Source organism: Vipera berus, assembly GCF_964194415.1.
Source record: "Vipera berus genome assembly, chromosome: 7".
Taxonomy (NCBI): Eukaryota; Metazoa; Chordata; class Lepidosauria; order Squamata; family Viperidae; genus Vipera; species Vipera berus.
The window spans coordinates 39,435,912-39,463,815 of record NC_138209.1 but is presented as its reverse complement, the minus strand read 5'-3'; the positions used below and the strand labels follow the sequence as shown (position 1 = coordinate 39,463,815).

The following is a 27,904-nucleotide window of genomic DNA, read 5'->3' as shown; positions in this document are numbered from 1 at the left end:
CCCGTACGCTGTTTCATCTCCACCTGTAATAAGACCCACTACTGTGGTATCATCAGCGAACTTAATGATCGTAGTGGATGGGTCAGACGATACACAATCATATGTGTACAGTGAATACAGGTAGGGGCTAAGCACGCAGCCTTGTGGAAACAAGAAAACTAATTTGTAGAAAGCAGTTACTTTAGACTTAAGTAACTTTAACTAAGTTAATTTAGACTTAGTAATTATGATATTTTTGGGTGCGATGATGGGTAAATGAGGAAATCTGCAATTAAAATGTTATGATTTGATCTAAACTCAATATAAATTTGATTATATCTTTTACATCAAGTGATTTTAAATCATTTTGGTAAATAGTTAATCAGCCAGAAGAACATATCTGATAAATCATTTTATTTTTTCACAAAGCCTATGAATAATATCTCCCTCTTTTTTTTACAGAAATATGTAACAGATGAATGCTTCTTTTTTGAACGCTTGGAATCTAATAACTATAACACATACCGGTCTCGTAAATATTGTGATTGGTACATTGCACTGAAACGAACTGGTCAATACAAACCAGGACCAAAAACTGGACGAGGACAGAAAGCTATTCTTTTCCTTCCAATGTCTGCCAAAAGTTGATTTGAGTGTCACAGCTCAGAAAATATTGTGCAACAATAGATGTTCCCTCCTCCACAATACAAATTAATGTGATATTTTCCAATATTTGCTGATTGATTTCATATTATTAATGTGTAGAACTGTAAGACTGAAAACCATTTTCATTCTCCATTTATATAAGGGTGTATGTGCATACTAATGTGGGTGTGGCATGAAGACATAGTTCCATTCAAATATGTTGTTTGGTCAAGTATTTCCAATTAGATTTTATAATCATTTTAATCTGATGGTTTAGGAGTAGACATTCTGCTTTAGGCTACTGAATGTGAAAAAAGTTTTAAAATATGCATAGTCTACAGATTCTTTATTATTTAAGGGTAATATCTTTTTAAAAGACATAAACATAAATATTGATTTTAATCTAGAACAAAGCACACAGACTTTGATCTCAAATAATTTTTGATTACAAAGAATATTAATTTTAGTGCATATCTGTCACATTTCTATAATTTTCTGGCAGCTCTCTGTGATACAACTTATAGAAAAGACCTGTATACACAGCTGGGAATTCTCTCATAGATATATCAATTTGATCAAACCCTTCCCGATATCCATAGAGAAGTAATCTAGCTATATTGCTAGTGACTGGAGTAGTTTCTTTTGTCTTGGAAAGTTCTGTTAGGTCCATCCATTCACATCTTAGGCACTCCTGCTGGCAGAAATTAATATGGAAAGAAGAAGGCTCCAGACGGCAGATTATGTACATATCTGATTTCCCAAAGGCTCCAGGTTGCCCATGTTGCTGTCGTATGCTTAGAATAGACTTGAATTCAGATGTTATACCTGTCTCTTCAAAAACTTCTCGAACTGCTGTGTTCCCTAAGAGGAAGAATGAACTTATATAGTACCGGTAGTTTTAGCAGGAAATTATAATTTTAGGAGCTTGTAAAATATTAGTTTTTTTTAAAAAAAAATCTTTATGCAAACAATCATTATAGAGAATTCAGTTGCTGTAGAGCAGGCGTCCCCAACCGCGGGTTCATCACCCGGCAACCAGGGTGAGCAAAGAAGCTCCATCCATGGGAGGCAGGCAGCACACAAAACCTCCGGAAAAACCTTTCTCTGTGGAACTGGTCCCTGGTGCCCAAAAGGTTGGGAGCCGCTGCTGTAGAGAGTAAGGAAGATAACCTTGGCAGAGATATGCAGAAGCCATTGTCTAGACTACTATTATAGCCACTCTAAGTAAAAGTAGTTTAGGCTTCCTGTAGAATTTCATTAGGTCCACCTAATGAAGCTGACATTGATCTTACATGTCCAATTGTGTTGTAACACCTTGCCCCTAATTCAGTCAATTATGGAAGTGTTCACCTGAGCGACTTCCAAATGTTATCTCACTCTTCTGGACTTAAATGCTTTAGCCTTTTTTCTCTAGGCAACAGCTCTTGCTTATCTCTGTCAAGGTCATCTTCCTTACTTTCTACAATTAATTATATTCTAAAATAATTGTTGAAGCCACTTTAGAAAAGATATATATTTTAAATTTGAAAGCTTCTAGTAGAAAACAGTTGGTCAAAATTATCTATGCATTTTAAAACTAATGCAACATAATATTGTTTAATTACATATTAATGTATGTAACAAGCATAACTTAATGATTTTCAATTTTTTATTTTCAGTGCAATTTGAGTGTACTGCTGTTACTAAAAATGAGATATTATCTTTTTGAATATTTTTTGGCAATAAATATATTATTTGGCAATCATTTATTTAATTGTCTTGAGGTTGAATTGAATGTTACTACTTGTGTCTAAATACTGATAAAAGAGGTATTTTTAATTGACCAGATTTATTCTCTGTTCCCTTGCCCTCCCAAGATTTGTTCTAAAAGACTGGGAGACCCTCTAGAGCAGACATGTCAAACACAAGGCCCGGGGGCCAGATCCGGCCCGCAAAGTGGTTTCATGCGGCCTGCGAAGCCACCCTGGAAACAGTGAGGGAACGGCTCCCACAGCCTTGGCCCTGGCCCAGAGACCCTCCTTCTGCCAGAGACCCTCAGATCTCTCCCACTCCTGCCCAGGCCCCCATAGGCACCCTTGATGCGAACGATGTAGAGCTGGCCATGCCCACCCAGTAGGCCATATGCACTCTAGCCACGCCCACCCAGTAGGCCACACCCACCCAGGCCACACCCACCCAGCCCCTTGAGGGCAACCGCAATGCTGATGCGGCCCTCAATGAAATTGAGTTTGACACCCCTGCTGTAGAGCAGATTTGGGAGGATGCATTTAGCAGGAGAGCAAGAAAAACTCAACTGTGTGATTTTTTGGTTTGAAACCACTACATTTCAACTTAGGATACATTCTTGAGAGGAATAAGCAGTACTCGCCACAATACAACTTCTATGCAAACATGCAGGGCCATAGCAAAAAAATTATATCCGGGAACACTTTACTTGGGAGCAACTAAACACTGCCATTAAACTGATGCATTTGGGCTTTCTGAAACATTTACCAAAGTGATGATATTATAAACATTTACAAAACAAAAAAACCCCAGAAAATTAATTATGATTCAGAGTCGTAATATAGTAATCTTTGACTTACAACAGTTTGTTTAGTGACCAAAGTTGCAACGGCACTGAAAAAAGTGATCCATGATCATTTTTCACACTTATGACCATTGCAGCATCCCCATAGTCATGTGATCAAAATTCAGAAACTTAACAACTGACTCATAATTATGATTGCTGCAATGTCCCAGGGTCATGTGATCATCTTTTGCGACCTTCTGACAAGCAGTCAATGAGGAAGCCAGATTCACTCAACAACTATATTACTAACTTAACTGCAGTGATTCAAGTAACAAATATGGCAAGAAAGTTCTTAAATGGGGCAAAACTCACCTGACAAATGTCTCACTTAGCAATAGAAACTTTGGGCTCAGATGTGATTGTAAGACGAGGACTACCTGTACTGCCATCCTCCCCTCCAAATTAGCTGGGGATTTATGATATCAAATGTTTATATAGAGAGAGCTTTAAAGTCCCTAATGAAAAGTAGTATCCCAAGTACTTTGAAGATATTTTGAGCAGCTATTTAACACCTCAGATTAATTTCCCCAATCTCCTTTCATATATGAAATAAAGGGGATATATACAGACTTAATTATCTTATTAGCAAAGCAGGGTTTCCCTTTTCATGTGTATCATTACTTCCATTTTTGAGGTTGCTAAATTAGCAACCATTCCAATAAGACAGCTGTTATCAGTGCTATCATTTAACCATTTCTAAAAAGGCTAACGAAGGGACGCGGTGGCTCAGTGGGTTAGGACGCTGAGCTTGTCGATCAGAAGGTCGGCAGTTTGGCGGGTCGAATCCCGAGTGCCGCGTAACAGAGTGAGCACCTGTTACTCGTCCCAGCTTCTGCCAACCTAGCAGTTCGAAAGCACGTAAAAATGCAAGTAGAAAAATAGGGACCACTACGGTGGGAAGGTAACAGCGTTCCGTGCGCCTTTGGGGTCTAGTCATGCCAGCCACATGACCATGGAGATGTCCTCGGACAAGCGCTGGCTCTTCGGCTTTGAAACGGAGATGAGCACCGGCCCCTAGAGTCGGAAACGACTAGCACACATGTGTGGGGGAACCTTTACCTTTACCTTTAAAAAGGCTAAATAATAAGCCATTCTGCAAATTGCTGTTTGGCCTTTATTTAACAAGACGTATCTTTACCGTTCAAGTAATAATGGATATCTCCAGGGCTTTTTTTCTCATAGAACGCTCAGAACGGAGTTCCGGCACCTTTTTTGGATAGAACCTTGTAGGGTAGGCAATGCGGGTTGTATGACATGTGTGAGTTCCGGCACCTTTTTCTTTTACAAAAAAAGCACTGGATATCTCCATAATTTAACTGGACAACAGCCACATTAAATATGAGATATTCTATAAAATATATAAGAAAATGTTTGTATTAAATAAAAATGCCAGCTGTTTTGATTCATAGAATAACTCATTTACTCGGTTACAACTAGAAATCCTGAATCTTCATAAGAAAATTTCAACTAAATTCTGAACATGACTACTTTGAAGTGTTTATAAATGCTATTTGAAGAGAGCCTTTGAAGTATCACAAATCACAACTAAGTTCTCAAATCTGCCAAGTTTTGGCACCAATTTATAACGTGTAATAATTTCAATAGCCAAATGCTTACCAATGTCTTCACCTGGTTCAGACAAGCCTCCTGGAAATTTCCATGTATTTCTTGTCTTAAAAGAAATAAAAAGAACTCATTAGCTAATTTCTTAATGTTTTTGGTCCTTTCTGCGAGAAGGAACTAGAGTTGACTAGTCCTTATTTACAAACTTGTTTTTTCAGATGTGATAATTAAAAACAAACATCTATATAATATATTGCAAAAAACCCGATTCATCTAATGATTGTCAATTTTGCTGCTCATTAACTATCCAAATAATAAATATAATAACATTAAAGTAGTTATTTAGTACTTATACTTTGTGGCCAGTATTCAGAACAGAGCTTTTGCATTTGTAAAGTCAAATAGTTATTCAAAATAGTAATCTAATCTTTAGGTACGTATACTCTATTTCAGTATTTCCTTTTTGAAAGCAAAATCCATTCCTTTTCTAAATAAAGCTGAATTGATCTAATACTGTTCTATTTGGCACTGGATATAAAGTTTTCTTTTGTGTCTGTTATAATCAGTAAGTGCAGTGTATTACTTTTTTGTTATGCATTGAAAAATAAACCATATCCTTGTGTACCATGATTTCTTATTCTACAATTCAGATTTTTATAAAATAGAGATATCTGTCTACTGTAATTGTTCGTGAAAGATATAAGCTGTATCTCGTTACTGAGCCTTTCTTCAAAAAGTAACCTAAAACCAATCAGGATGAATCTCAATTTGCTCAGCTATGGTATACTTGGCTCCTTTTTCTCTTCAGCCCAACTTTAAAAACAGCAACAACAAATAGAAAAGATCAACTCTGCTTAAATACTTGTAAAAAAAATCCTGAAAACAGAAGAGATATGCTATAATTATGCAGTCTTAATGTTTATTTTTAAAAAAACGGGTGAGGGGACAAAGCCAAAAAGCAATTATCACAAAACATTCTGAATAAAATTATAATTAGCAATATACATTCTACCTGCTTAATCATGATCCTGCGTTTTAGAACATACGAAAGATTCATTTCAAAGACGATATCTTGACAATGTTGTATCCCTTTATTTTGATGCTTTTGGATAGAGTATTCTGTTTGTTTAGTTTTGGAGTAATACTTTCCCAGTTTTATAGAAAATATAGGCAGCTAAGGCCAGCCCCTTAGGGGAGTTGACTGTTGTTTTATCCAGTCAAGTGATATCTTCCATCTCTGACATCAGAAGTCCAGCTGGCAAATCAGAAAGTATGTAGCCATCAAACCTCTTTCTACATACATTCAATTGAATGGGGAAAGATCTGTCCTAATTGGTTAAAATACTGTGTAAAAAGGGAGGTATGAAACATCAAGAGGCAGAAAAAAAATGATGAGTAGAAGTAATCCTTGATTTACAACTGGTCTCTAAGCAACTGTTTGAAGTTACAACAGACCTATCCGGGCAGGGCACTTACAACCCAGATTCAAAATTCTCACCGTCACCCCCCTGTGAAAACGACCACACTTCAGGTGCTTGGCATTTACAGTCATTTGTAGTGTCCCACAGTAGTATGACCATGTTTTACAATGGTTTTGGCAAAACTGGCACATAGCGAACCATGGGTTTGCTTAACCACAGTAGCGACTGCCGGAAAAAATCATTAAAATAAAAATGGCTGACCCACTTTACAACTGTCATGACTTTAACTGTAATAGGCAGGCTCCATTACACTTGCAACTTGAGGACACCTATGCAGGAATATTCCCTTTCTAAAATGCAGTGAAATTATCAGGTACTTTCTAGCAGGGTTTTATAAACTGTTCTGAGCAAACCTACGGTTTTGCAAAAATTGAATGGGGTTCAATTAAGGTGATGGGGGAAAATAAGGGCAAAAAAGTAATAATAAAAAACTTCATTGAAACCACCAATTCTGTCACTACAGTTCGTCTCTTAATCTGGAATTCTGAGATTTTTTTTTAACAAGTTCTACAGCCTGAAAAAAGTTTAAACCTCCCTACATAAAGAGGTCTCTACATATAGGACATATAGAGATCTCTTAGAATGGGGTTAACCAAGAAAAAATTCTGATACAACTTGGACATTTTTTTATTTGCAAAAGGAGAAAAATCACTAAGCTATTTTATTTTTTAAGGCCATCTGATTCTACAAGGATCCTGGGCAACTTACAAAAAATCAAATATATAACTGAAACCCAGTTTAAAATATAACAAAACTTAACTGCCCAGAGATGAAAACAACCATAATATTAAGCAAACACAACAGTAGTTCCATCAGAACCCCAAATGCAGCCTGGGAGCAGAGCCAGATCTTAAGGGCCTTCCGGAGCACTTGGAGAGTGGGAGCCACATGTATCTCCGGGGTGATGCTATTCTAGGACAGGAAGAACAAATTTCTTAAGCTTCCAACTCACTGTGCAGGTGGATGTCCTTACTCTAACCTCTGTTCAACTTGTTCTTCTAAAAACAGTAGCTATTCATGTGTATTTGGACAATATCACTGTCACTGTTGATATCAGTAAGCCAACCTCCCTGTCAGATATGTTGCACTATACAGTATCTCAGAATTCCCAGGTGGAATAGCTTCTGTTACCAAAGTTAATTCAATCTAACTGGGAAAACTCCACTTAAGGAAGATTGCTCTTGGCAAATCGACTAGGTCGATATTGCAGTCATCTCTACCATGTAATAAACAAATATGTGTTTGTGGAAAAGGGCACATTCTGTCTTGTGGAAAACAGTGATGACTTCCTACAGAAGATAGCCTGTTCTATCAAGAAGAATAACAAAAACTATACTCTAGTGACAGCACTGGGTAAATACCAGTTCACAAAATGTTAATGAGTTCTTGACTACTGCCTTTTTAAAATCATCTGACAAAATAAATATTTTGTTTCATAAGATTCTAAGACTTTATTTTCTGCCACTGGAAACTGTTCTGTATTTTAATTGGCTTTAACCCTGATGACATCATATAAGCAGTTTTTGAAATAAATTGACAAAGAACAGGTCACTATTATGCAAATACAAGCTGACTTGAGAGAGACAGAGACAGAAACAGAGAGAGACAGAGACACATGCAATCAGAAATACATTTCTAAAACTAAAACATTTCTAAAGCTTTATCAAATTTCAAGTGATTTTTTTAAAGACAACAAACCCAATCCTTAGAAAGTATTATATGACTTTCAATAAACTTTTTTTAATTTAAAAATGTGCTTTATAGCATTTTAAGGAATAGTCATTAATTTTATTTCTATACAGTTATTTCTCTAATCATAAAATGAGAAGTTCAAAAAAATTCTAGATTGTGGAAAATATTTAGTAAATAAATACTTTATGATTCTACAGGGTCTTCTTCAGTTTGGTTCTTAGGCTATAGAATATGCTTATATAGCTTTTGGCCAGCTGTTAACCAAGTTATTAAAATATAAATGTTGTGTCTGTAAATAGTTGCAAACAGGGAGTATAGCAGGTTGCAAAAGCAGGGTTTTGAAGCGGGAGATTCTGGTGCAATCATTGGTTAAAGTAACAAGAAGCGGGAAAAGAGTGTTCGATGATTGGTTACAGTTCAAACAGTTCCACTATAAAAGCTTGTAACATTTGACAGTTGCCAGTTGACTTATGTGTATTCAATAAACTCTTTCATTGTGAACCACTCTGAGTACTCGTCTATCAGAACCAAACAATTGGCGACGAAGGTGGGATAGACGGTAGACCAGAGAAGGTTAGGCGAAACAGCTGCGAAAAGGCGGCAAATTTGAAGGTGTCACAGTCAACCAAGCGGCCGCGGCGGAATAAAGAAAAATTCTCCGAATGGCACAAATCGGGTCATTGAAAGAATTCGACCCAAACTTCCCAGAGGATTGGGAAGAATATATTGGACAGGTCGAAGGGTTCCTGCTTGTGAACGGAATTACGGACGACCGGAAAAAGGCGGCAGCGTTACTAACAATTTGCGGCACACCAGTATATCGGATCGCTGTAGGACTTTGTCAACCACAGCCGGTCTCAAGTGTGCCGTATGCTGACCTGTTAGCCAAATTAAAGGTACATTTTACGCCTAGGAGATCCGAACTCTTTTGGCGTCGTATTTTTGAAAAAAGGAACCAGAGACCGGGCGAATCAATTCAAAAATTCGTCGCTGCCGTCAGGGAAGCCGCAGTACGATGCAAATATGACAATTTGGAAATAAGAATTCGGGACCGAGTAGTACTGGGCTTGAGAGACGAGCAGCTGCAAAATAGAATAATCGCCAAACCCACCGGCGATTTGCAAGAAGTGCTGGACGAACTTTTAACATACGAGTCCACCGGGTATCGCGACCCCCCCCACAGTAGCATGGCCGTGTCTGCCGAGATCAACCAAGAAGGCTATGTGGACTGTGGGGAGGTGGACCAGCAATGGGAAGAAGACATCGCCGAAGTCTCCAGACGATTCGGGAAAATGGCGCCAAACTCATCCCGAAGTGAGGGGCCTGAACCGAACCGCCGTCACCAAACCGCAACACCGCAACGACAAACGATAGGGGCCCAACGACCTTGGAGAGACTCCACAACGAGACCGCGCGACAATGACAACCGGTGCGGCAGCTGCGGGGGCAACCATCCCCGCGCCTCTTGCCGATTCCGTACCGCCAGATGTAGAGCGTGTGGGAAGACTGGCCACATCCAGGCCATCTGCAGGAGTCGTGCACGCGACAACCGCCTTCATGAAGTTGATGTGTGGCCCGAAGGTAAGGTAACCCCTTACTATAGTGGCAAAGAGACCCCTAGACTGAGGGTTAAAATTCCAAACCACGGGGAGGTGGCGCGTGTCAATCGCAGTAGGAAGGGAAAAAATAGCAATTTTCCAGAAGGAAAATTAAAAATCATAGTCCATTTGCAAGGGGTTCCTTGCAAAATGGAAATAGACTCAGGGGCTTCAGTGTCAATAATATCCAGTGAAACCCTTGAAAGGATTGAACAAATAAGTGGAAGAAAAATTCCACTTAGTTCAACAAAAATCCAATTAACTGATTTTCAAAAAAACCCAATTAAAATAAAAGGAAAGATTACCCTTAGCGTTAAATTTAAGGGGTTTAAGGGGGTTTTAGATTTAATAGTTACTGAGGGACAAAGGACTAGTTTAATTGGCCTTAACTGGTTCCCGGCCCTGGGCATTTGGATTGGGGGAATAAATTCAGTTATTAAAAATAAGACCCTCGAATCAGTCTGCAATGAATTTGCAGACGTATTCGATGGGTCTCTAGGTAAATACAAAGGGCCCCCAATTAAATTTAATCTAGACCTGTCAGTCAAACCTATCAGGCTTAAGGCCCGTAGGGTGCCTTTCACCCTAAAGCAAAAAATCGAGGCCGAGCTCGACAAGCTTGTAGGCCAAGGCGTATTAGAACCAGTCGAGGGTGGTTTATGGGAAACGCCGATCGTCACACCCCTCAAACCTAATGGGGATGTGAGGATCTGCGCTGACTATAAAGCCACCCTGAACCTCGGAATGAAAAAACATGCTTACCCGGTCCCGACGGTGAAGCAGGTCCTCGCCACGATACAGGACGGCGCCATGTTTGCCAAGTCAGACTTGGCGCAGGCGTATTTGCAATTAACTGTTTCTGAAGAGGCTGCAGAAGCTCAGACGATAGTTACCCACAAGGGGGCGTTCCGAGTCCACAGACTGCAATTTGGTATTGCAGCAGCTCCAGGCATCTTTCAAGAAGTGATGGAGAGGACCTTAAAGGGCATACCTGGTGTATGCCCTTACTTTGATGATGTCTTGATAGCTGGGAAAAATGAAGAAATATTAGCTGAGCGGCTAGAACAGGTATTGGAAAGATTTAGGAGGGCTGGATTGAAATTAAAAAAGGAAAAATGTTGCATTGGGGTTAAGTCCACTGAATTCCTTGGATTCAGGATTGACAAAAATGGAATTCATCCTACCCCTGATAAAATCAAAGCAATTAAATTGGCTCCTGAACCAAAAAACAAGGCTGAACTACAAGCTTTCCTTGGTTTAGTAAACTTTTACCATACATTTGTGCCACACAAAGCTGCCATCGCAGAACCCCTCCATAGACTTTTAGATAAAAAGTCCCCTTGGCAGTGGCTTAATAAACATAGAGTGAGTTTCCAAACTTTAAAGGACATTCTTTCCAGCCAATCAACAGTAACCCATTTTATTGAAAATAAACCAATTTATTTAGCATGCGATGCTTCACCTTATGGTGTGGGGGCTGTTATCAGCCACTTAGACAACCAGGGTATTCAAAGACCAATCGCATATTATTCCAGGACGCTAACCAAAGCAGAGCGGAATTATGCTCAGATAGACAGGGAAGCATTAGCAATCGTGGCAGGAGTAAAAAAGTTCCATGATTACCTTTATGGTAGGAACTTTACCATACTCACTGACCATAAGCCCCTATTGGGACTGTTTACCACGGATAAACAGACACCCCAGATCATGTCTCCCAGAATGCTGAGGTGGTCCATTTTCCTCTCAGCATATTCATTTTCCCTCCAACACAGACCGGGCAAGGACATGGGACATGCTGACGCCCTTAGCAGACTGCCATTAAATATCACTGAGGAAGACCCTGCCCCTGTGGGACAAATAATGTCCCTACTGGACATTCCTGACTGGCCTTTAACCGCTAAAGATATAGCTGTGGCAACAAATAATGACCATACTCTAAAGAGAATTATGGCCTGGGTCCTTAGTGGGTGGCCAAATACTAACCCGGATGCCAAGTACATTCCTTATTTTAGAAGGAAAGATGAACTGTCAGTTCATTTGGGATGTATACTATGGGGAAACCGTGTGGTCATTCCCGAAATCCACAGACCCTCAATTTTATTAGAGTTACATGAGGGGCACCCGGGAATAGTACGTATGAAGGCATTGGCTAGGAGCCACTTGTGGTGGCCAGGACTAGACAAAGACATTGAAGAATGCGTTACTAATTGCTATTTGTGCCAACGTTCTAGGCCTGAGCAGCAACACACACGTACGCATAAGTGGGAGTTAGCCAGGAATCCTTGGTCCAGGATTCATATTGATTTTGCTGGACCTTTCCAAGGGTTAACCTTCCTGATAGTAGTGGACAGTTTCTCTAGATGGTTAGAGGTGGTACCCGTCAGCTCATTAACCTCAGGTAAAACAATACAAGTATTAAGGGGCCTCTTTGCCACTCATGGGTTACCTGATGTAATTGTGTCAGATAATGGGCCCCAATTCACCTCTGTTGAATTCCAGGATTTCCTCAGGGCCAACTCGATTAAACACAAGACATCAGCACCCTTCCACCCGTCCACCAACGGCTTGGCTGAACGAAATGTGAGGACCACTAAAGACGCATTAAAGCGAATCATCCGTGGCGACTGGCATCAAAGACTGGCCGAATTCTTGCTGACCCAACATACGACCCCATGTACGGCTACCGGTAAAAGCCCAGCTGAAATGAGGTGGGGAAAGAGACTAACCACTAAATTGGACAGATTACACCCTGATAGACTTTTACCAAGTGCGGAACTGGACATTCCAAACAGATCATTCAAAGTGGGGGATTTAATCTGGGCCAGGAATTATGCACAAGGGGACAAATGGGTCCCAGGGGTGGTCACTGAAATATTGGGTCCCTTGTCTTACACTATTGAGGGGGAAGGGAATAGGATCAGCAAAAGACATATAGATCAGCTAAGAAAGAGAACTATTGGCTGTTTGCCAGTTGAAGGGGATCAAAGTATACACGGGGGGAACTTGGCATCAAGGCTTATTGATAACAACACGCCAGATAGTGGGGAAGCGGAAACGCAAAATAACCCGTCCACTGGTAACCAACAACAACATAGTCAAATTGACTGGGAAATGCCCCCTCTGAGTAGGCCAGCAATAGCTGATCTTCAAACACAACAACATCCACAAAGTATTAACAGAGAAGCGGCAGAGCCAGTTAACCAAGAGTCCAGGTCCACCAGAGTAAGCCAGCCAAGCAGACAATCAGATAGGAATGACTCTAGTATCCATAGCAATAGATACCCTTCAAGAGTCCATAGGCCACCCAAATATTTAAAAGATTATGTACATAAATAACAACAACTGGGGGGTAAGGGGTGTTGTGTCTGTAAATAGTTGCAAACAGGGAGTATAGCAGGTTGCAAAAGCAGGGTTTTGAAGCGGGAGATTCTGGTGCAATCATTGGTTAAAGTAACAAGAAGCGGGAAAAGAGTGTTCGATGATTGGTTACAGTTCAAACAGTTCCACTATAAAAGCTTGTAACATTTGACAGTTGCCAGTTGACTTATGTGTATTCAATAAACTCTTTCATTGTGAACCACTCTGAGTCCTCGTCTATCAGAACCAAACAATAAACTTATAAAAACATATTTTAAACTTGTGTAGCCTGTGTTTGAGTTTTAATACAAACCAAAGGGTGGCTGTAAATCTGACAAGTTATTATGAAGCATAACCACAATAAAAATATGAGAATGAGTTAACCCAGTTGCCATTATGCTTCACTGAAAGTAGCAGAAAGCATAATTGTTGCAGATTACCACCAACAAATTATTCCAATTATCTAATCAATTGGACTTGTTTTATCCATTCCTATTACTGTTCATCAATGTAGTCCAGACATGTCAAACTCAAGGCCTGGGGACCGGATCCCGGACTATGATGTGTTTAGATCTGGCCTGCAAGCAGAATAGTAGGAGGAGGTGATTGAGTAGTTATCTCCTTGTTTCTTTACGTGTCTTGTCAGTGGCAGCAGTGCTAGCAGAGGACCGGCAGCGGGAGACTCTCCAATGTGTGAAGCTGTGTGCAGCGGTAACTGCAGAGGCGGGTGGGCCTGGCTAAAGTGCCCTCTGCTTGAGAGAAAGTAGCTGGCGAGGGAAGGAAAGGGAGAGGATGGAAGGCGCTTGGATCATGTGTTTCTTTATTTCTCATCTTTCCTTGCCTCACCACCTTTCTCTCCTCCTCTTCCTACATCTGTGCTGCATTTTCCTACAAGTAGCTGCTCCCTTCACGAACTTTTCCCCAAAGACGCGAGGAAACATGAGATGGGAGGTTTTAACATGATACATAGTCTTACATACAACTGGCCCTTTGAGGACAACCATAATGCTGATGCAGCCCTCAATGAAATTGATATAGCCCCTGGAAACTATTACAAAGCACCAATGGATTAGAACTATCTGATGCTGAGAATTCTTCTTTCCCGTCTAGGCTATTGCATTATCTGTTTAAAAGCTTTCTTCTTCTGAAGCTACATCAGTGGAATTATTTGCATTTGAACTATTCGACTGGATTACATGAGTCCCTGAGTTCTAGTTTATAGAACTGGGTAATTACAAAATTCCTGAAATAAAATTATTGTTGATAGCAGGATAAACTTTTCAAGTCTTTTCAGCATCAAGGTTAAATCATTTTGACTATTTTCAAGGTCAAATAATTTTGCTCCAACTTTACACCAATCAGAAATACTTGACTTCAACTCCCTAATTCCCATCAAAGGCTACTAGGCATACTAGCTAAACGTATGTCACCTACCAGTCATGTGAAAAAGAAAGTTCCATTTTGGCTTTCTTTTTGTAAAATAAATGATGACATGGTGTAATATGTCATGTATTGTTGTTCATCTGAGATTGTATTTATCTACCTTTAAGAACTGCCAAGGACCAGATGATTTTTATGTATGTCCTGATACATAAAACCATAGAATTTAAAGAGAATGTACTTACATTTTCAATGACTGCATAGCCCTATTACAACTGGAAAATATCAGTTTGGTGAGGCTCTATCTTGTTTCCAAAAGAATGTTGTTGTTTTTAAAAAAAATCTGAATGTTGATTTTTGTAATTTTTCTGTTATAGTATTTATAGTTGACTTTGATTATTTTTAATTCTTGTTCCCTTCATGTGTGCTGTGATATCTATAGATAGCTATCCCATCTTCTGTAATAATATTGTCCCTACTGCATAATGGATCTTGGAAGGGCATATTTTTTTTCTCACAGTAGCTTGGTTTTCTCAGCAAAAGTGCACTCTGCATAGATATGTAAGTATTTTCGTGGAGGGCAATTGGTGGTTGGGTTATTTGTAATGTTGTGGGTATAGTCTCCAGCATTGCTTTGTAGGGTTTTCTTCCTATGATTATTCTATTACATCAAATGTTGGTTTATCATGAGTTACCACTACTTTATACTGCATTTAACCTTGTAATAGTTATTCCCATAACAGCCAATTTCATTTTATGTCCTTAAATAATAGGTAATTCACTATGGGTTACTTCTTACACACTGGTATCTAATTTTGCATGCCTTTTTGCCTCTGCTAAAACTTTTAATGAATTCTCTTCAAGTAAATTAAAATATAACACCCAATAACTTATTTCTAAAATCTTAAATGTTGTCTGCTGTTTCCAAATTCCTGAAAGTAGCAAAAAGATTCTATTGTTCTTACTATTATAAGAATTTTCCCCTAATTGCTGGAAATGTTCCCAAGAATTAGGTACCTATTTTCACACATGGTGGACGTGCAAAAAGACACAAGGCTTTTGGCAAATGATACAGACATGGCTAAAGGAAATACTAGGACGGAGAACAGAATATAAGTGTCAGAATCCATTTATATCACATTCACCAGAATTCTTCCTGCTAGCTATAACAAAAGAGAAATATAGCAAAGAAGAGGTATATGTAATGATACATATTATTACAGTAGCGAGAATGATGTTCGCCCAAAAATGGAAGGATAGTGAAGCGCCTGATGAGAGTGAGGTGATAAACAAAATATGGGCATGCACAGAAATGGATAATTTAACCTTGGAACTAAAAAATAAAGAAAAGTCATAATATTATAAAATTTGGAATAGATTTTACCTATGGTGGGAACAGAAAGGAAGGTTTCAATAGAGGTATACAAGATTATGAATTTAAGCAATATTAGAATAAGGTGGATGACAAGATTGAAGAAAATTATTGGCATAAATGTATAAATACATTTAAGGTGTATAATTGTATATAAATGATATGTATATAAAATGTATATAACACACAAAAATGATGTAAGACAAGAAGGTATGTTAGATCGATAACACCGTTTCTAAATAGTTTAAATAATAAAATTTGTGAAGAAAAAAATAATTTTCATTTTTGTTCCCAGAAGAAATTATTAAAAACCCATGCAATATTATCCTAAATCTAAGAACCAAAAGTAATGGTTCCGCTTCTTTTAATGATTTATTTATTAATTAAATGTTTACTCAGAAATGTTTCATTATGTTCAGTAATGCATCATCTTTCTATTTTATGCTTTACTGGATATATTAACAAATGGTTAAAACTCAACTCCAGCCCCAAAAGCAAATAATACCCCCACATAAACTGAGAAACAAAACCAAATAAGCAAACAAAAGCCTTAATTAACTCAAATACAACAGAGAATGCATTGACCAAAAAAAGAGAGATGCCAATATTAAGTTTCAGTTTTAAAAAATAACCCTCTCAGTGAAATTTAACATTCAGAAACTTTCAAAACTTAGCTTTGCTTTCTAAAAATAGAACTGGCAAGGAAATCAGCTCATTGCTATTCCAATTGATTTTGGATTTAAACTGATGGGAAACAATGACTTTATCTGTCATTTTAACTGCAGATGGAAATGGAATGAAGTTTATTTAACCATTATTAACTTAAGCTGAGAAAAAATTAATCGGGTTGCTTAACAATATAATATGTATTCATATTAGAAGAATTGAATTAAGACATAGGAACTTAAAGTTGGTTCAAGATTTTGCATAATCCTATCTTGGCATAAACCCATAACTTGAGAAAGTGTGCAGCAATCAGTGTAAAGGGTTATATTACATCTTGAGCTAAAATGAAAAGCATGCTGCTGGATCTCGTGTCTTTTTTTTTCTTCAGATAAAATTCTTTGTCTAAAGCAGTAAAATCCTTTTGCTCAAGGAAAAGGCCTCTTAATCCAAATCAAATTAAATACATTATAAATAATGTGACATACTTACTTTATTTTTGTCTTGAACAACTAATACTTTCCCAGTGTGGGTATCTAATACAGCACCTGTTGGGGGACAGAATATTTTCTGTTTTATCAGAGAGATAGCAATGCCATGATTCACTTCAAAACTAGCATGGAACTTCCTCTCTATCAAAACCACTAGAATAAAGTTTGATTACAAATTCCTGGCAGACTATAAATTATTTTCACTCATAAATATCTGTGTCATTGATTTTCCACCTTACTTCAATTTTAGAAGCATTTCTAACTAAATGGTTGATTCTGTATGTACCTTAGCAAGTAACATATAAGGTTACTTGCAGATTATTAAAGGTAAAGGTTCCCCCGCACATGCGTGCTAGTCGTTTCCGACTCTAGGGGCCGGTGCTCATCTCCGTTTCAAAGCCGAAGAGCCAGCGCTTGTCCGAGGACATCTCCATGGTCATGTGGCTGGCATGACTAGACCCCAAAGGCGCACGGAACGCTGTTACCTTCCCACCGTAGTGGTCCCTATTTTTCTACTTGCATTTTTACGTGCTTTCGAACTGCTAGGTTGGCAGAAGCTGGGACGAGTAACAGGCGCTCACTCTGTTACGCGGCACTCGGGATTCGACCCGCCAAACTGCCGACCTTCTGATCGACAAGCTCAGCGTCCTAACCCACTGAGCCACCGCGTCCCTTTTTGCAGATTATTAAGACTATGTTATTTCAGTTATAAGTATACAAAAAATTAATACAAGGCACAACTATTTCCAAACAAAGGAAAACTTGAAGAATGAGACTAAAAATAACCCTCCTCTTTAAGAGAGTAATCACATTTCTGTATGTGGGAGAGAATATTTTGTAAATGCAGCAACAATCCGGAACAAAATTTCTGAAAGGACATTCCTTTAGAAAGTACTCACCAATTTTATATATTCCACAATGAGTATGATTTCATCCTACTGATATATGACTGTTATGTGCTAGCTCGTGTGGAATTCTGTTTATTAGTCAAACTGGAAGTTTGGACTAACTTTGAACTTGTCTGTTGTTATGCTAAGACTATATTTAGTCTCTTTATAAGAACATACATCTCAGCTGCTAAAACCTATCAAGCCCAGTGAAATAACCTTCCGGCATATCCATATTGGAACCAGTAATGCCACCAAGAAGAGTACAATTATATTATCTCACATTTTGAAGCTTTACGAAGGATTTGAAGCATAGCAGGTGCTCTTATCAATCCTTCCTGTCCATACTTATTACAGGTAAGCAGTTAAATGTGGGAATTATGAAGCTTGCTCACAGTCTGAGTCAACTTCCATTCATTGTTTTTAAGAAATACAGGAGAACGAATAAGGTACCAAATGACTGGAAAAGACAATGTTTTCCTATGTCCAAACATAGACAAAAGGGGGAATTGGAGAACTACAGCTGTCTGTTCAACATTAACATGCAGAGATCATTGAAAACAATGTAGCAACTTCCAGGTGTCATAAAAGATTTGTTAAGAACAAAACTTACTGGCCTATTCATATTTCATTTTTCAATTAGATAAATACCTAGTTTGTGGCAATGTGATGGACATACTGTAATCTTGATTTAGTGTCGTATCTGGCATACTACTCTATTAAATTTTAATTAGCAGATAATAGGTTATAGGGCATATCAGCACTATTCCTCATTACCAGTCTGAACTCAATGAGCAAGTTCTCAGTTGTGAAATAAGTAAAATAGGGCTGTTTGTGTTACATTTGCAAAAAATAATTCATACCACATAGTGACTATGTAATGTATAAATACACTGAAATGACTTTCCCAAGTTGATTTGAAGGACAGCTTTCCCCAGCCTACATTTTGTTTCTTTTATGTTTTGGCCATCCTGGATATAAACACCTGCAGGGTTTAGTCCAAATCATATATAATGTCCCATGCATGTTAGTAGGAAAGTCATGCTGTGAATTCTGAGATACAAAGGACTAGTAACCTAGAAGCAAGCTTTACAGGTTCTAGCCTTCTTGCTCTGGAATAGTCTTCCTTTAAATTAAGATGGCCCGTTTCCTAGAGAGGGCTGCCTGTAAAGCACTGTGAAGTGGTATATAAGTCTAAGTGCTATTGCTATTGCAAAAGAACATTCATGATATTGCTGTTCTAAATAGCCCTCAGGGCAAAAGAAACCACACGAGTGAAAGCCACATTAAAATTGGGGTAGGTTATCTTGGGAGACATTTTATGTTTGCCAGTATGTTTTAATTTGTACTTTATTGTGCATTGAAGGTGAACGAATCTAAAAGAAATTGGCATAATAGAATGTGCAAAGAAAAAAAAATCAGAATTAAAATCCATCACATCTGAAGGCCTAAATCAATGTCTTGCTGCAGTATGAGGAAGGGGAAAGGAAGAATGGTTAAACAAGAAATTTGTTCAGGCCTAAAAGTGATTTTGGAAGAAAGGCAAACTGTATTATGCTATTGCATTAATTTATTTCTGAAAAAGACATTGAAAATAAATTGGGAACCAGAAAGTTTGAGAAATTCATTACATGAAAAGGATGGTACATTCAGTGGCGTAGCGTGGGTTGTCAGCACCCGGGGCAAGGCAAGTAATTTGCGTCCCCTAACCCGTGGAATTTAGCACTAGAGTCTTTTCCACTAGATTAGTTAAAGAAACCCTTACCCCCTAAGCACATGTATTGTTTGTTATGAAAATACTGATGTAATTAAAGTAAAATGCATCTAATGCACCCCCCCAGATGTTGCGCCCGGTGCGGCCGGCCCCCCCTGCATCCCCCACGCTACGCCACTGGGTACATTCATTTTACAAGAACTTGATTGACAGTATGAAGAGAAATAGGTCATTTTTGTGTGTGTGAAAATATATTATCTTTTCTTGTTTAGAATTTATATCTTGTATCCATTTTACTATTCTTCATTGTAATACATGATTACATTGACATTAGTACTATTAACAGTACTATATTTATATTGGAGACATAGCCTTTGTTATTGTGCAAAAAGATTTGCAAGAAGACTGACCTTTTGCAAAAAATAAAAAAAAATCCATAGAGCTTTTAATGGATGAGGAAGTCACTATTGCATACTGTTTCATTTAGGATGGGAATGATTTTTACATGTTTTTAAAAGGTTTTAAGCAATTCTGTAAACTGCTGGGAACCTTTGGAAGTTTGCCGTGTAGAAATGACGTTAATCATTCATAAATAAATAAACTGAATGATGAAGTCTCTTCTATTTTTTAATAACAAATTCACCAGGTCATCCAAACTTTCCAATTTAAACAGTTTTAAACAAGCCACTATGTCAACAGGAAATTATGAAAGAGAGGAGTAGGCAACAAATTTGGACTTCAAATCCCATCATATCTAACTAGCAGACATGCAGAGGGCACATAATGCTCAGTTTTGGACTAAATATTTTATTATAACCAGACCATATTAGCACAGTAGAACCTGATATAGAATTTCCCAGTTTCCACCTAGTGTTGGTATATTTAAGTCTTTGTTTCAATCCCTCTCATTTTGTTTGGCAGAACTTAAAAGGGCTGAACTTTAGCTAATTCATGCTTAAATAAATAACATTTTATTGATTAATTCATGTTGAACTGTATCTTTCATGCTTTAGGAAAACATGCTCAAACATGCCCTTACAAATAAATCAGAAACATCTTTTGTTTTTGCTGCCCTCTACTGACTTAGCTATATTAAAATCCAAATTGGTATTTTTGTGCTTGGGAATTCAGCTGTAGCAACCTGAGGTTTTCACATACCTTGTTGAAAATGAACGATGGAAGAAGCAGAGAAATTTCCATAATGGATGGGAGAGGAAGAATAAAAGATAGATAAAAATAAAAGGTAGAATAAAAGAGCCAGTGTGGTGTAGAGGTTAAAATGCTGGTCTAGTAATCTGGGGAATGAGAGTTCTAGTCTTGCCTTGGGCATGGAAGCTGGCAAAATTATTGTTGTGGAGCAAATAGGAGGAAGAATATTATATTAATTCAATTCCTCAGATTTATTTTGTAGTCTTAAGGGATAAGTTGTTTTTTCCAATTCTTGTGATTTCCCGCCCACTAGGATTAAATCATGTTTCCTTGTTTTGTTAAGTTCCATCTTTAAGACTCTATTCTCAATTCTATATCCATTTATCTGTTTTATCTGCTCCTTCTCTGTTGTTTTTTTCTGGGAATTTTTTTGTTGTAAAGTTAACTTGGAAATAAATTGATTTATATTTTCAAAGTTGTTTTGGATTTCTTTGTGGTTTAAAGTCATTTTTGTTTGAATTAGTTGCAGTATACTATATATCTCCCCCTGTGACTATTTATGTTTTCTTCATATGTTCTTTCTACATGTCTCTCATCCATGATAGCCAAGAATTTGAGTTTTCCTCTTCCTTTCTTTTCTCTGTAAATAGCTTTAGAGTCCCAATTAGATAGATATTTGTAATCCAAATAGTTCAAAAAAGATTTTTTTCTGAAATTTATAATTCTGTCTACAGCCCTGATTATTGTCTCTTTTTTTGTCACAGCTGTTCTTTGTTGTTAAAGCTTTGAAGGTCACAGACATAGATTAACTTTTCCCAGATTTTGCCAAGTCTTACATTAAAGTCATGGCTGTCATAGTCTTCATCTGACACTAGGTGTCAGCAACTATTTGTTTTTCAATTTCCAAAATGAACAATTATATCTGAAATGAGAAGTCTTAACTATTAAAACAATTTTAGATTTATCCAGATTTAAGTTTTAAGTTTCAGGTTTTATATTTATTTCACTTCCATATATTTTGAGCCTCCATAAAAAGATTAATTCGCCTCTTCCATTAGTATAAGGGTGGGGTGGAAATTCCCCTCCTTCCCTTTCAGAGGTATTTTGCTTCTTGGGGATCTTTTCCAGGAAATTAAATGTAAAAGAGAAAAGAGAAGATCAAATTCCTCACCCAGTTTCAAGCACGCTGTTCACAGTTGTGCTGGTTAGTGCTTTGGGACTTCGGTTGCAAGTAGCTTGGGCTGGTCAATGCAATATGCCCAGCCTTTCTCCTGTTGGGTTAGAAGGCTTTCTCTAAGTCGGATGGAGAATCGCTGGAGCACCCTTCTTTCTTTGTCGCCTCTCCGGGGCAACTTACACCCATTTAGGTACCCTGGCAGGGTGAAATTAGCCACCGGGGTGCGGAGAATCCGCAAGCCCATGACTGGTCGCTACTGTGCCAAACCAGAAGTTGGATAAAATGGACTGTAGAGATGTCAGCGACATTGGAGAGAAAGGAAATGATAAGAGAAGCGGAGAGAAAGAAAAAGATTTTCAAGAAACAGGGAAAGGCAGAAGTCCCGTATAAAGACACTTCTCCTGATTTACTTTTTATAACTACAGCAACATTTACGAACATACAGAAAAACCTTTTGATTCAGCAAAATGCATTGATTAAGAAAGACACTGGGCAAAAGAAAAAGATTAAAGTGTAAACTAAGAAAATAGATGATGGGATGTACCAGAGAAAATATTTAAAAAAGAAACATTTGTTTGAATATGGTTAAAGAAATAGAAAAGTTTTGGAATATATATGTCACTCTAAGAGGGATGAATTCTCTAAATATAATATAGTATGCATTTTTCCCTTTTTTTGTTCTCTTTCTTGATATGAGTAATATAAAAAAGTTGAAATGACTTAGATAAAGGAAATGTTTTAGATATTTAAATGTGATTGAATTTAAGAAAATTATAATGGGTAAAAAATGTTTTGAATAAGAGTTAAAGGACTAGATGACTAGATGTATTAAATGGAGTGTTTAAAGATTAAACATATTTTTAATTATGGTTAAAAAGAATAAGAAATTTAGGAAATAAATACATATTAACTTAGGAGGGATATATATTTTAAGTAGTATGTTACTTTTTATGCTTCTTTACTGTTGCTTTTCTTTCTTTTTTTTCTACTGTTTTATCTATTTCTTAAGAAATGTAAAAGTGTGAGATGGTTCATATGGAAAAATAGAGTTAAATTCTTAAATGTAATTAATTTTTGAGAAAATCTTAACCAGTTAAGAATATCTAGAATTTGGTGGGAGAAACAAATTAAAATAAGGCCTGTAACAGGATCTATGATAAGGCAATCAGAATGATTGGATAGAAAATATATTGATGTGATTATTATTTTTCGGACTATTGGTGAAAAATTATATATTTAATTGATATCTATCAAAACAATAAGAATTGTATTAACTCAATGTTTGCAAAAGAGGATATTTTAGGAAAAGAGGAAATCAACTAAAACTATTATGTGGATTATGGATTATAGAGATCAGTTGTTAGTGACTGTTTTACAAATGTAACCCAGACAACACACCGTTCACCAATTAAGTGATTTATGCTTTTTTTAAAAAAAACCAATAAAATATATTACCAAAAAAAATCCCTTGTGTGTCTAATCACACTTGGCCAAATATTCTATTCTATTCTATCCTATCCTATCCTATCCTATCCTATCCTATCCTATCCTATCCTATCCTATCCCATATAAAACATAATAAAGGTGAGATTCAAAATGCAATAAATAAAAATAAAATTATGCAAATTCACAGGCCTCCTTATATCCAAATAAAGTAAAGAGATGGGGGAATAGCAAGCTTGCATTAAGATATTCTTATTTTACCTGCTCACCAAAAAATGCTAGGGGTAATAAGATGTGGCTATCTGGCATTCTGTACTGTTAACCTTTTGTAAAAGCTTATTTTTGGTTCTATATTTGTGTTTGTGTGTGTGTATGTGTATGTGTGCTTACCTGCAACACCTACTTGATGAGTGGCATAAACTGGTAGTCTGCTATGTCCTTCTGCTAACCAGAGAGCCAGTGCAGCTGAGTCTGATTCTGCATGGTGAAAAGTAAAGCCTTGCTCTGCAGCAGCAGCTATAAATCTGCTTTGCAGTATAGGGACATGCAGCCATACTGCTATGTGGCCTTCTGCTCGCCATTGCTTGATAGCACCTAAAGAAGGAAAATACCGCAAAAGGTATTGAAAATGTCTGTGCTAAACATTTTAATCAGTGGTTGACTGTCTGCCTTTTATTTCTCTCATATTGTTTAACAATGGGGGGGGGGGAATTAATCCAAATTTCCTCAGATTGAGATATAATGAGGTACAACTCCTAAGACAGAATTTGAAAACTCTCAGGATTTGAGTTCTACTCGAGATATTTTTTTTGTTTTTTACAACCCTTTAATCTCTTGGTTTTGGGGTGGAGTTGGGCTAACTGAGTGGAGCTCAGCATTTACTGGTTGGATGCCCTTCCTGATGCCTACACGGAGTTCACAGCAGTTATTTTCTCTTTGTGCCCTGGTACAGAATCATCTGCTAGTGCCTAGAATCGAACTCTCAACCTTCTGAGTGGGAAGTGAGCATCTTCACCTCGAGCTACCAGCCGCTCATTTGAGTTCTAATCTAGATACCAGATAGAAAACAGCTAATTAGGCAGATGCAGTTTGATCTGAAATCTGTTTTTAAATGATTTAAATATTTCATGTATTTCATTATAAAATGTCTTAAATTTGTTATATTATCAGTGTAAATTTTTGGAAAGAGGGTGTACCTATCTGAAAGACATCGGATATGACAGAGGCACCCAGGGCTCTTTGGAGATGGTAACCCAGGGACATTGTTGCAGCCAAAAAAGCTCAACAGGCATGAAATTAGGTGTTTGAAAGTGGGATGGAAGCAGCTTGCACAAGAGACATAAACACATGAGTAAAAAGCCGAGGATCTTGCAGTCGGGGCAACTCCAGAATAGGCTTGTGAACACAACAGCATGTGCTGGAAGCAACCAGCCCAAACAGCTCCAGCACTCTTGAGCTTGGTGCAACCAGTCTAAGTGAAAGCAAGCTGGGGCTAAAGCCATATTATTTAAATTTGGTCTTATATGCAACAGAATTTCAACTGCTTTGCAAAGTTGATTTGGTAGCTGCTTCTCTCATAGCCACCAAACACCTAATTGGCAGCAACTGGTCCCCATGTTGTTTGCTTCATCATGTTAATGTAGGGGTCTTCAAACTTGGCCCTTTTATGACTTTGGACTTCAACTCCCAGAATTCAACTCCCAGAGTTGAAGTCCACAAGTCATAAAAGGGCCAAGTTTGAAGACCCCTGTGTTGATGCATCCCTTTATTGCCTGCCTTTAGGGTACACTGTTTGAGGTCTTGTTATGTAACTGTAGTATTGTGCAGTATTTTGGATTCAAAAGCAATATAGGGATGATCCTGTAGCACTTGACTGAAGTGTTGAAGCAGCTATTTCCTATACTGGGATTGCATAAGTGTCCTCTGCAGCTGCATTTTGATGCTGGGAAAAATGTTTTGGTTTAAGGTGTTGCAGATAGCTGCTACATAAACACTCTTTGCACGTCAAAGTATCTTTTAGTTTTCAGCCTGAAGTGCTACTTAGCCCTAATGTTATTTCAGTGCATTTTATTTTTCATTTCTTGTACTGTATAAAATAGTGCAACTTAGGAAATTAATTTTTGAGGTTAGCAAACATTGGAAACATACATCTTTTTTATGAACACATTTTAAAAATGTGAGAACAGCACTAGCTAAAAAATTAGCAGAATAGCAATTCTTTAAGGATTCTTCACTCATATTCAGTCTCATTTTTAATTATATTAACAAAGTAGAGTAATTAATAATTTTCCATACCCCTGCAACATGAGAAACCCTAATGTTGCAGAGGGGTACAGATTTGCTAAACGAAATAAATGCATATTTTAATAAAAATGTTGAATATGGATGTTTAACATTGGAGATTTGTCAACATTATTAATACTATTAGGTGGTACTTCAAAACTAGGTCTTTAAAAATTGCTATTCTGCAGTTTTGGTTTGGAAAAAAAGGCTTGTTCAACAAAACTATTCCAAGTATAAGAAAAGTGCTCTTCAGAACTGGAGGAATGATTTGTGACTTCACTCCTCTAATACCGTTAGAAATGCTCTCAGCCTGCAATGCTATATACCATTTACCTAGGGCTAAAATCCACTGAAAGTAATTTACTTGATAAAAGTGCTTATGGATGAGAAAGAACCTTTATGAGTTTTTATTCATAACTATTAATAACTACCTGATTATTTTGGTATTCAGAGCAACAGCAATTTTGGTTTAATTGCATATTAAAACCTCAATTCCCTGTATTACAGCTTTTCACTACGGTAGCATGATGTGCCTAGTGTGCAATACAACAATTCTATTTTGTTACTAACGATTACGTCACTCCTTCAGTTCCTTTCTAATTGGCAAACATCACACTTCTCCCTCTATGTTCAGTCTCACTTGTGGACATGTGGGTGTAGATATAGTAATTGAGTGATAAGGGAAAAACACCTTTTACTTATAACAATCACGCATCACTTGGCAGACGAAATAGAAATATTAAACCTATTCGGTTCAATGGAGTATATCTGCTAGTCTGGGCTGAGAAGTAGTGCTCCTTTTTCCAGGGAAAGAGCGGCACTTGGCCACAAGCTCATTCACACGTTTTGTTCCCAAAACTGTTTTCGAGGCAGTTTTATCAGGGAAATTTGGGGAGGGGGAAGGGAGAGGCATTCTGCACGTATTCAAATACACTGGTTCTTTCTTTTTTCTTTCTATTTGAAATCTATCCCGCCGTGGAAGCTGTGGAGCCCTTAGAAAAGATGCGAGCGGGCAGACCGCATTCGCCTTTGGTCCGACTGTGGTCTGTCCTCTGTTTCCCCACAAGCTTCCAGCAAAAGGCACTTGCCCTGTAGCCAGCGCCCGAAGGCGGCTTGGTCCAGGCTCTCAGGAGAGCGCAGCTGAGCCAGGTTTAAACTCACTCCGCCGAACTTGTCCCGTCGCGGCTTCAACCCTATTTCGGCCACGCAGAGGCGTCGCTGACCGCTCACGCCGCTCCGTAGTTCGGGCTCTTGTAGGAGCCGCCAGCGCGAAGAGAGAAAAAGCCGGCTTCGCGCGGACCAAACAGCCCAGCCAGCCATGGCGGCTGCGTTGCTGCTGCAAAGGAACGCGAAAATAAAGGAGGTAGAGTTACTCACAGGTCGGACTTCCGTGCAGCTGTTCCAGTTGGAAAACTTGGCACAGTGAAGGCTTTTCTTACAGTTCCAATTTTCTTTCCACTCTACCGTGGAAAAGACTGTAATGTACTCTGTACATAAGATGGACGGCCACATAAAATTACTAAATGCATTTCATAATAAAATAAATCATAATATTAGAGTCCGGTGTTGAGTTCCTGATTCCTGGAATCTGCATCAGATTTAGGTTCTATAATTTTTCAGTCTTTAGGAATTCTGGGAATTGAAGTCCAACACTTCTACACAGTGCCAGACTAATAATGCTATTTGTTGTGGCACTAGATTTGGTCTTAGATCTTACACTATATTTTTCTCTTGCTTCATACATTCTATTTACTATTCTATTTATATATTATTTATGATGGGAACATAACAGAAGTATACACAGTCCATAGCAGTGGCCTTATAACTGGATGTCCAATTCAGCTATCCAAGCAATCACCTCTGGCGTTGCTTCATGTGCATCTAAGGAACCAGAGAATACACACTGGGCAATCTTGCACAGTACGTTTAATAGTTTGCATATCAGCACCACACTCGCCACAAGGGGAATCTTTCCATCCTCATTGGTGCAGGCACTTCTTCCAGTATCACACCTAATTCTGTTCAATTTCTAACCAGAGTGAGACATCAAAATCAGGTGACTTGGTGGAGAGGCCACAAGAAAGTATTTTAGAACAAAATCCTCGGGGTTAAACTGGGTAGATGTTAAGTGAATAGCTGTTTTCCAAGCTGGCCTATGGGATTTGAATCTTGTGATGGGCTGAGCATTCTCCTGAGTAGGAAGCCTTGTTCAACATCCTTGATCTTAGCCAAATGACAGCTTATTGTATTCTAATATGGAGTGGTATGGGATTGCTATATGTGGCTCAAAGTTAAACTGTGGACTCCTTGCTGCTCTCTGAGCTGGTTGTTTCTTTGCAGAAGTTTCATTACTTGACAGGGTAATATCATCAGCATGATTAGATAATGAAACGTCTGCAAAAAACAACGCAGCTCAGAGAGTACCAAGGACTCCACACGATGGCAACTTTGCACTACA

At 38.0% G+C, this 27,904-nt stretch overlaps 2 protein-coding genes across 2 annotated transcripts in view; one reads left to right on the top strand and one right to left on the bottom strand.

The window, feature by feature from the left end:
- Positions 1-633, top strand: part of FGF2 (fibroblast growth factor 2) — a gene marked incomplete at its 5' end in the record, with an annotated part of 33,113 nt that extends 32,480 nt beyond the window's left edge. The window contains one exon of the mRNA XM_081332155.1: positions 442-633. Within this exon, the coding sequence (XP_081188281.1) occupies positions 442-627 (186 nt within the window). The 3' untranslated portion in view covers positions 628-633. The remainder of the gene's footprint in view (positions 1-441) is intronic.
- Positions 634-1,067: 434 nt separating this feature from the next.
- On the bottom strand, positions 1,068-26,766 carry NUDT6 (nudix hydrolase 6; the record flags this gene model as incomplete). Its single annotated transcript, XM_081332156.1, has 5 exons — positions 1,068-1,485; positions 4,814-4,868; positions 16,795-16,850; positions 23,554-23,757; positions 26,535-26,766. The coding sequence occupies 5 exons, from the start codon at positions 26,764-26,766 to the stop codon at positions 1,088-1,090; spliced, it is 945 nt and encodes a 314-aa protein (XP_081188282.1). The 3' UTR covers positions 1,068-1,087.
- Positions 26,767-27,904: the final 1,138 nt, after the last annotated feature.